The sequence below is a fragment of the Phoxinus phoxinus genome (genome assembly GCF_949152265.1).
Source record: "Phoxinus phoxinus genome assembly, chromosome: 6".
Classification (NCBI taxonomy): domain Eukaryota; kingdom Metazoa; phylum Chordata; class Actinopteri; order Cypriniformes; family Leuciscidae; genus Phoxinus; species Phoxinus phoxinus.
In genome coordinates, this window is record NC_136881.1 from 15,096,346 (window position 1) to 15,107,350 (window position 11,005).

The 11,005-nt window shown below is 37.4% G+C and overlaps 1 protein-coding gene across 1 annotated transcript in view; it reads right to left on the reverse strand.

The window, feature by feature from the left end:
• The window catches only part of zcchc7 (zinc finger, CCHC domain containing 7), a 59,894-nt gene extending 51,278 nt beyond the window's left edge, over positions 1-8,616 (reverse strand). Inside the window, exons 1-2 of the mRNA XM_079617325.1 lie at positions 8,478-8,616; positions 6,614-7,185 (exon numbers count right to left, since the gene is read on the reverse strand). Of these exons, the coding sequence (XP_079473451.1) occupies positions 6,614-7,172 (559 nt within the window). The 5' untranslated portion in view covers positions 7,173-7,185; positions 8,478-8,616. The remainder of the gene's footprint in view (positions 1-6,613; positions 7,186-8,477) is intronic.
• Between the last annotated feature and the right edge of the window lie 2,389 nt (positions 8,617-11,005).

Below are 11,005 nucleotides of genomic sequence, written 5' to 3' on the forward strand. Positions count from 1 at the left end.
GCATTTAGATGTTTCTCATAAATGCCATTAAGGCCCATTTCATAATATTTCGTAACAGTACGTAGTAATTATTCAATATTCCTACCATAAAATCCAACCAATAAATATATGATCTCAAAATATATATATAAAAAAAAACACAGCCTCGAGCTGTGATTTTATGGCAAATCTGTGTGTTTGTGCGAGGACATGGCGTCTGTTCAAACAAACCGTGTGGAGAAATGGGTGTGGTGTTTCAGCTGAAGTGGCACTGCTGTGCCCAGATAAGAGTTGATGCCTATCCCTGCCACACACACACCTCCAGGTCCACAATAACACACACACCAGCATCACTTGTCTTACACAAACTTACACCCAAAAAGCCCTCCAATCTCACACACACAGACCTACAGACACATATCACCTCGCAGCTGCCACGCCTCACTCACACACACACACACACACACACACACACACACACACACACACACACACACACACACACACACACACACACTAGAATCACGCAGCAGTATGTGACGCAGGATCTTCACAAATCCTGCAGATAAAACACCTCCACTCTCTATAGCACTCAGCAACAGAAGTTACAACACAACATATACGGTCTCATTTCTCCAGACCGACCGCCACCGCCTCAAGCTAGAGCATTGTGACCCATCCATAATGATGCACTTCTCCTCTTCTATTGACTGCGTATTCAAAACAACCACATTCATATTCACTTACACCTCACCTTCAAGCCCTTCTCAACACACAGCTCAATGTGAAAACAAGCACATAAAACATAAATATGGAGGAATTTACACAAAGAAAAACTGTAAGGTTGCTTATGTGTTTGCAAGGAAACAGCGAAACCTTGAGTTAAAGAGCACTTATTAGGCTATTAGGATATGCAAAATCCATGATTGATTGTGAACCTCAAAAAATGCAAGCATATGCAAAAATGTGCAGTTTTTACATCCATACCACACAATAAGCAACTTCTAGAAGTCTATTAGCATTTGTATGAATCTCTTTTGCTCTCTCAATGGGAATAACAAAGACTTGGCTGTTAAAAAATATATATATTTCCTATATATATTTATATTTAGACACACAATTAAATTTTTATGTATATTGTTTTTTTTTTTTGTATGATTTTTTACTGCCAAGTTAGCAGATATGCATTAAATTTATCAATTTTGACAGTAAATATTTTACATTGTCACTTCAAATAAACTCTAATGGATGGAAAAATGGAATGGAAAAATAAAAATGAAACAAAATCCTGGGAAAAACATGATTTCCACAAAAATATTAAGCAGCACAAATGTTTTAACATTGATAACAATAAGAAATCCTTATTGTGCAGCAAATCAGCATTTAAAATAATTTTGTGAATGATCTCATGAAGGTTCATGAGACATTGAAGGTTCATTCAAATTCAGCTTTGCATCACAGAAATAAACTACATTTTAAAACGTTTTAAAATAGAAATACAGTCATTTCAAATTGTAAAAATATTTCACACGATATTAATGTTTTTCTGTATTTTTGAATAAATAAATGCAGCTTTGGTTGCCAAATGGCTACCAAAATAATTGGTTTCATGCATTAAAATAAAAAATACTTAATTTAAAGATAAGCTTCACAATGGTGCCTATATAAACATTTACATGTAGATTATAGGAAAAGTCAAAGTTCAAGGGAAAGGTAACAAAGGTGATTGACACCTGTCAGTTATACGTGGAGGTCTGGGTGTGGCCTCATGAAAGTGAGTGAGAGGGAAATATAAGAAAAAAAGAGGGAGATCAAGAGAGAGCGAGGCGATGACGACAAGAGAAAACAACACCCAATAGGATACGGTGGGCCACGTTTACCACTTTGAAGATGGCAGTCGAGTAAGAGAGCCAAAAACAGAATGATTCACACAAACAGCTATGAACAACTGTAAAGAAGCTGTAATGCCATTTCTGAACCCTTGAAACAAAAACGAGAGGGAGACGGATTGCTAATGTCTTACCTTTGCATATGCCCTGCAGTGTATCAAACACACTCAAAGACACTTCTCTTTCAAACACCCATGCATTCAGCTTAAACTAATGCCCATCTGCTGCCACTGCTTTAGTCCAACCTAATGACAAAGTTTGCTGTTCACAGGGTGAAAAACCAGACAGAACCAAAAAGGGGAGGGAAAAACACTGGGGGGAAAAAGATAAAAAGGGGGAAAGGGAAATTAAAAAGGCACAAAGGGGGAAGAAAAAGAAAGTGTGACCACTGAGGAAGGCTCAACAACTCGAATTCAAGTTTAGAGCCCCCCTTTGCCGAGTTTCCCCCTCCTTTTTTTGGAGGCTCTCATATTTCTTGTCTGTTCCGTTTGAGTGGGGTCCAAGGGCCCCCCTCCATCCTAACGGGGTCCAAGGGCCCCCCTCCATCCTAAAGTCAGATAGATTCAGAGACACAACCTGTGTGTGCTGGACTGTAAGGACAAATAGGATATTTTGGGAGGGATTTTGTGGATGTTTTTGTCTCATCGTGCCGTCGTAATGCTTTTCCACCCACTACCTGTCCTCCTGACAGAGTACTGTAGATGGATGAGCTGAAATATTATTAAAATCTCGCTTCAATTGATAAGAAACACTTGTGTGCACACAAACATTCTCATTCTCAGGTTTTTTGTCCTCTAAATGTGTACCATTCTTCAAATCAACCTCTGTCGACGTGTGTGTGTGTCTCTGTCGACGTGTGTGTGTGTCTCTGTGTGTGTGTGTGTGTGTGTGTGTGTGTGTGTGTGTCCCATATAGTAACAGCAACACTAACAACTGTAGAGAATTGGATTTCGGTGTGTGTGTGTGTCACAATACGACTGTATGTTGTTCGGCTGACACATCACATAGTTGAGACCTTGCAACTGAAGAGAATTGGATTTGTGCGAGAGTGTGTGAGTGTGAGTCTGTGTGCTCAAATGAAATTAGTCACTGCTGTCTAAAGCTTTTTACTAGTGTATCACAGACACAATCACACTAAACACAAATTCCTCGTCCCCTATGGAGAGTGCATATAGCCATGACAGGACAGGACATGTTAACAAATCAAAATGTGTTTACTTCCCCCTATGCACACAATGCTGTTTTGGAGGCATTTTCACTCCATCTATATATACACCACATCTGCCTTTTAGGCCTCATTTTCTAGACTAAGTGGTAGATTGTGTATTGCAATGGCTTATGGCTAATATTATGCTCACGTTCTAAATATTATATATAATAATAAATATTTGATATATACATTTAATATATATTTATTTTACATTTTGATTTGATATCAAACAAATAAATCAAACTAAAAATAAAATAAATATTTACTTAAAATTCACTCACAAATATTTGAATTTTGAGATTTCAAATATTTATTTAATTATTAAATGTTTAGCATTTATTTTAATAAGAGATATTGAAAATGACAAAGGGGAACTAACATTTCTGTTAAATGGCCACGTGTGTACAGTCCTAGGACAATGCCAATAAACAAAACAAAAAAGTCATCCAATTTACATTTATACATTTGACAGATGTTTTTATTTAAAGCGACCTTTACATTGAATTCAAGGTATACATTTCTCAGTTACTGTTTGAGCTACAGAAACATATGTCCGAAATTTTAGTCTAACACTATTCTAGAATATAGTATACACTATCGTTCAGAAGTTTGGGGTCAGTAAAAAAAAATTTGTTTTGAGATATGAATACTTATTTTTAACATTGATAATGCTACAAGAGATTTCAATTTCAAATGTTGTCCTTTTAAACTATTCATCAAAGAATCTTTAAAAATATTAAGCACCACAACAGTTTTCTACATTGATGATAATAAAAAATCATTCTTGAGCACGCATATTAAAATTATTTCTGAAGGATTGTGTGACACTGAAGACATGATGCTGAAAATTCAACTTTGCCACAGATTAATTATATCCTATAATTAATATTTCACAATATTACTGTTTTTACAGTATTTTGAGCAAAAAAATGCAGCCTTTGTGAGCATAAGAGACAAAAACATTTAAAAAATGTCAACGGTAGTGTATATGATAAATATATCATGATAATATAAGGCTGTCAATTGAATTTGTGGGTCCTGATAAAAAATTATGATGGCTCTGGTTTGGTAGGCTATACGTTTTCTCAAGCGCGATAAATGCAAACATTTTTTGCAAAAAACATGGTCTCAACCCTCACATACACTCCCACCTCACCCGGGTATCCTTTTGTCCCGCTCTACCACAGTTAAACTGGCAATGGAAACTGGTTTTTAGAGGTGTAAGTGCACATGCAGACTACAACCTCTTCAGCCACTTCCTCCCAGCTCCCCTCCCTTGTGTGACCCACATGTTCTGGAGTGCAGGGTCAAGCCCCAGAGATCAGAGACACAGAGGAGAAAAAGAGAGACAGAGAGCTGCCCCGTTCCTCCCTCCACTCTCTGTATATCCCTCTGTACCCCTCCTCTCTCTCTCTCTCATCCTCCACTGAATCTCTCTCTCTGGGTAACAAAAGCAGGCCAGGGCAGGAGAAGGCCCCCTCTGCACATGAGTGTGAGAGGCATGACCGACAGAGCAGAAATACCAGCCCACAGACTCCTCCAGTCACCATTCAAATAAGCCAGAGAGAGCAAGAGAAGGAAGGATGGATGGAGGGAGGGAAAGAGAGAGAAAAGGCACAATGAAATCCTCTGTATTTGAAGGGGAGAACTAGATAAAAAAAGAAAGAGAGAAGGAGAAAGAGAAAGAGTAGAAAATGAATAATAGGAACAGGAAGGAGTCTACGAATGGAAATGAGGACAGCACATTCAGGGAGGACTGAGGGAAAAAAGGGAAGAGAGGAAAGAAAGAAACAGAGAGGTTTGCTGCTTTGCTGAGCTCTGCAGGTTAACCTAATGTGTAGATCTGGAGAGATTTGCAAAGACATTTTTATTCATCTATGATTAAAGTCTCTCTCTCTCTCTCTCTCTCTCTCTCTGACAGGAGCTTTGTTATGTTTTGTTTGTTTTTTCCACTACATACACAGAAATATTCCCTCATTGCTTTTCCTGCATGTTCTCACACGCATGCAAATTAACTTTGCACACGTAAAGCCGGATGCATGTGCTCACGCACACACCTAGTCGTTCAATTGGTATACCGGCACGGTAACTTTATAACAAATACAAGAAGATGAGACATCAGATTCACTGATTATGCACATACAGCCGAGTGCTTTGGGGATAAACACACATTTTGCTTTGCTTATATTAACACAAGTGCTCTGGCCTGCAGACCCTCTAGGCAGCCCATCCATACAGATTGTGCAAATATGATTCAGATGTACAAGCACTACCCAGGAAAGAAAAAAGAAATGTATTCAATTAATAAATTAAACATAATAATTTATAAAAATGATCAAACATTGGTTGTCATGAATTCTTACACCATTGTCTCTGACGGCTTGGCATATGCGTACAAGTCACATGGGCTAATTTTATGGGGGGGTTTTTTTAGGCATTCAGTGCATGGAAAAGAAGTGCGCACACATAATTCAAAATATTCTATTCAATATTCAATTCTATCCATAATTCAATTCTAAAATGAAAATGCTCTCATCATTTACCCTTACGTTTTTCCAAACGTGTATTATTTTTTCTTCTTCTCAGGAATACAAAGGTATTTTGAAGAATGTTGGTAACTAAACAGTTTTGATTACAAAAAAAAACATTTCTCAAAACATTTTATGTTCCACAAAAGAAAGTCATACCGGTTTGGAACAACAAGATGAAGACAGAATCTTCATTTTTGAGTGCACTATCCCTTTAAAAGTGCAGTTTACAAGAGTTTGTTTACATTTTTACATCAAAACATTAAAAACAAACAAACAACTTAAAGGTAGGGTAGGCAATTTTCAGAGAGGCTAGCAATAACGGGCAAGCTTTGAAAGCATAAGATCCCACCCTCCCTTCAGAGCATCATTCAAAACACATGAATGCGTACAGCAGGGAGCAAACAAAAGCGTCACGAGAGACAACTTACAGAGCTCTTACTTGTACCACATGCCTGCTGCAGATTTGAGAATGCGTTTTGTTGTATTGCCACTGAAAATTTGAGCTACGAACCGTTTCACGTAGAACGTCGTGGGTTTCCATCTCTTCCAAATTACAGTAGCTATGGCGTGAATGCAGCATAAGCTCGTTGTTTTGGTTCAGGAGCAACTGTAAAATGTGGCATAGTGCTCGGTGACATAGAATGAAACGCGTTAATGATGTGTGATGTCTGCGCGAGCAGAGAGCGCGGAGGTATGAATATACATACGTTGACAGGCAGGTATGACATCGTATCGAATGCAATGATTGGACGAGCATTTTATGGTCCTACACCTTCCACAGACTATACATATATAAATACATTTAGACCACTTAACTTAGTGATTGCTATCAAGATGTGAAGAGACTTTCAACCAGGATAACAAAAAATGTTTCTGGAACAAATTGCCTACCCTGCCTTTAATATAGATCATTCTGTTCTTATAGTGAAAGGCCACATGGGCATTTTGGGTGAGCTTATTTAACAGCTTTAGTATTTGTCTTAAACTTGAGTGAAAATCCTTACCTGGATTATCCGAGATGTTGAGTTGGATGCTGTGATCTTCATCTTGTTTCTCCTGACCCAGAATCATCCAGTTCTCCAGTACATCTGAGTCTGAGTCCGAATCCAGATCCTCCACAAAAGGAGGTATAGATTCAGAGGAGCTCTCGTCGGATTCAGAATCCAACAGCACAATTTCATCTGGAGAGCTCTTTGCTGTTTGAACTTGTGGTGGACAGGGTGAAAGTAAGCTATTGTGATGCAACATCCTTTTCCAGTATTTTGATGATTGACCTTTGTTAGCACACACACTGTCATCTTCCTCTGTGTTGTCTGACACTGTGATGGTATCTGGGCCGGAGTCAATCACAATAACCTCTACAGGTGGAGCAGGAGGCAAGGACTTCTGCTTTGGCTGAGTCCGTGGTACTGATGACTGGACCTCGCGGTTCTCAGCGTTGTAGTGCAGCTGGGAATAGAGCCGGAACTCCAGCTCGCTGTCAGTGTCAGACAAACCAGAGTCCGCCTCATCCCGGTACAGTTCGTCCTCATAGTCCTCCCGCTCCTGATACCCTGAGAACATCTCAAGGTGATCCCTAAACAGAGAACAGCCCAGCCATAAGCATCATCATCATTCAATGGCCATAAAGATGACTTTATTCAATATCATTCTGCCAATATCTGCACTAGCCCAACCACAAAAATAAATAAATATATATTTTTATATCATTATTTTATTTTATAAAAACAAGATTAATGTATAAGGTTTTTAATTTGCAATAATAACAGAAAATGAAATCATTATTTTACTTATGTTCTAGCTGATTCTTTTAATACTATCATAACTCATTCTCGCAGTTTAGCCTGCTAGATACCTTTGTGACATATTTAAAATACCTGAATTCACAAGAATAATATCAATGATTTGTCTTGATAATTAAAACTTAAATTAAAATAATTACGCTGTGTGAGACAACTGAGAACAGTTTCTGAATTACTCAATTGCTGTTGTATATTAGTATACTAATACAGTGCTGAAATTGTGAACTTCACTTCAGCCCTTTTAAGAGCACAACAAATAAAGCTAACATTAACATTTTGAAAAAAATATAATATTTTCACGAGTAAACTTTGCAAAGATAGATAAGATAGATAGATAGATAGATAGATAGATAGATAGATAGATAGATAGATCAAACTTTTTTATTCAAAGTGAAAGCCATGAGAAGACAATCTGTTTCCATAACACAAAGTGCAATAAGGTAAACATAAAGCACTGTTTAATTGATCAAACTATCAGTTTACTGCTTTGTCTTCTGAACAATAGCAATTCGACCAGATCCATGCATTATAAGCAATTCTGTTTTGTTATCCTCTCTATGTCTCACTTGACAAAAAGCGAGTGGATTTGTTTCAATTTAGCCTGTTTGACAACCACACATAAGTCACAGAGAGAGAGAGGTTTCTGGTCAAATCCACAAAAACGATTCCAAACATCACGAACACAGCGGATTTAACGCATAAACAACACCACAGAACACAGGCGGTTACTATGCTAACTGGAACCCTGAATATTTCAGTAAAAACAGGAATGGTTCACAATAATAAATATCTGTATAAAAGCAATGACTACATAAAAAACTTGCCATCTAACAGCATTAAATCAATGAATACTCATATTAGGAAACATATGTTTGATGAACATGTGTTAGCTTCAGTGCTATTAAGTGCTACTCAATGACCCACGTGTGTTCACGTACACATGGATGTCGGCTGTGGATGTATTACTAATAAACGGGCACGACAGTGTTTTAAAACATCTGTAACCTTAACTACACAATATGACACGTTTTAAATGGTTTTCTACCAGGCTGAATAAAAATCTGACCTGTTTACAAGTTCCGATTTGCAACGCGGTGACACTCGCTTCCGGAGTCCGGACTCCGCATGAAATTAAATGGTTGGCCAACTATTCTCCAATCCCTGGGAAAAATGCGCTACATTTAGCGCACACACTGAAGGTTAGTGTGGCTCTGGGTCTAGGGATTGTTTTTAACTGTTACCATGCTTGTTCACAGTGTGCATGGGAGAGGGTTTGGAAATCTTTGAACTGTGCATACTTGAATGCTCTATTTGTAGGAATTTGTACAAGAAACATAAGGAAGCCAGGCATTAAACATCGGTCCCTGAAATGTCTACTGAAGGCCTAAGAAAAATAAAAAAATAAATAGATATAGTGTCGTTGTGAAGAGGTTGCAGTTAATGGCTAATTATAATAATTATTATAAAGGTTTGATTTGCCATTGGTAGGCTATTAGCCAGAAAGCAGAAAATAATAACAAAAAAAATAACACACACCAAATGATAGCCTAAAGCATTGCCTCATAACTTGGCTGCAAAAATAAATAATGTGTGAATAAATAAATATGTGTATGTGCTGTAGATGTATGTAGGACCATATATATATATATATATATATATATATATATATATATATATATATATATATATATATATATATATATATATATATATATATATATATTGTTTGTTATGTTGGCCTATAGCCTACAATTTCAGTTGTAGCAAACAGTTATCCAAGACATAAGCTGGCATTTCAAGATGTTGGCTTTTTTACTTGAGATGTGAACTTCTTGCTATCTTTATTGCTGTGATAGAAATAACATGCAAAATGTCCTTTTATCAGTTGCTATGTTTGGCCTCTTCTGAGGTCCAGAATTTACATATCTTAACAGGCAGCATATCTGTCACAAACATATCTGAATATAAATCACACATTTTTGTACTTTCTTTCTTGCTTGCTTTTCTTTCTTTCTTTCTTGCTTGCTTTTCTTTCTTTCTTGCTTGCTTTTCTTTCTTTCTTTCTTTCTCTTGTGAAATCACAGGCTATACCTTTATCATCTCCAGAAGACATGAACAGAGCTCGCGACTGATGTGGGAATCATGGTGTGAATGCCATCTGATTCTGAAGACGTCTCCATGCGTGTCAGTGTCAGAAAAGGCCATCAAAGCAGTGGATTGTTTTCTTTCAAAAGGTTACATTTCCTAAATGAAGCCAAAAGCCCACCACATACGCCATATTTTGGGAGAACGCTGTAGAAATAGGGATTGCAGCTGGAGAACGGAATGCCTGGCTGCTCTTGCCATATTGGACGTATTTGTTGATCGTTATTACTATTATTGTTTTAAAAGGAAAAGGGAAGCGCTTGTTCATCTGTTAATCTGCACAAATTCAAACCAGTCGGGTGTTGAAGATGGAGTCACAAGCGAGGATGCAGGCTTTCCCATTCCAATATCTGATTTCACATGGCTGTTCTGCATGAGAAAGATTTTCATTTGGGAAATGAAGCCAAATGGCCACCTTCACCTACCCCTGCGTTTATATCGCTGATGTCTCCAGTCTGCACCTTCAGTGTGTTATTCAAGTGTAACATTGCCCCATACTGTGCTATGATCAATATTTGAGCATACAATTATCATGGCATCGAAAGTTATAAGTCTATTTGGGTGCTATATACAAACATAATAGCTTTATTGCTGTGTAGGAACCAATCTAAAGATGGAGAATTCTTAGTAAAAACAATCATATGAACGTTATACGTACCAGATTGTACACTAAATAATGGGTTAATAACAAATGTAAATAATAAATGAGATTTTTTTTCAAATACTGTTCTCTCTCTCTCTCTCTCTCTCTCTCTCTCTCTCTCTCTCTCTCTCTCTCTCTCTCTCTCTCTCTCTCTCTCTCTCTGCAGGCAATATATAGCCTTTGATTCTGACAATTTATTATAAAGGGTGATGTCATTCGCCTGTTTGATTGTTTTCCATTTTGAGGGTCCACTTAGAATATCAAGGCACAGTTTGACCCCAGCATGTCGCTACACGTCACATGATCTGGAACAAAACATTGAGTGAAGAAAACCATGTCCTCTTTGTGTGGTCTGGTGTTGTGCCAAGTGTTGACAGGTCTAGAACTGGCACTATTTCCTGCTGAGGCTTGGGGTTCTCTACTTCAGGAGACATTTTCACAGTTGTTGGCAGGTTTAAAATGCATCATGATAATAAACCACTCAATTGGATAATTTCCAATTTGATACATATTTTGGCATAACACCAAACATGGCATGTTGCCGAATAAGAAAAACTTATTTTTTAGCAGATTTTCAGTATGAGGATTCTGTTTCTCTTGCTGACTATCACTTCTGCACAAGTTATTAACATAGGCTATTGTTTAATAATAATACTCTAATAGGACAATAAAAAAAGGATACCACATCAATGTTCTCTGCATTCCAAACTAACAATATATTTAAATATATGGGGGGGAAATGTGCATGTTAACACCTTTGATTTGTTAAATAAGCCCAGGTGGGAAAGTATGGTTTCACAGATTTG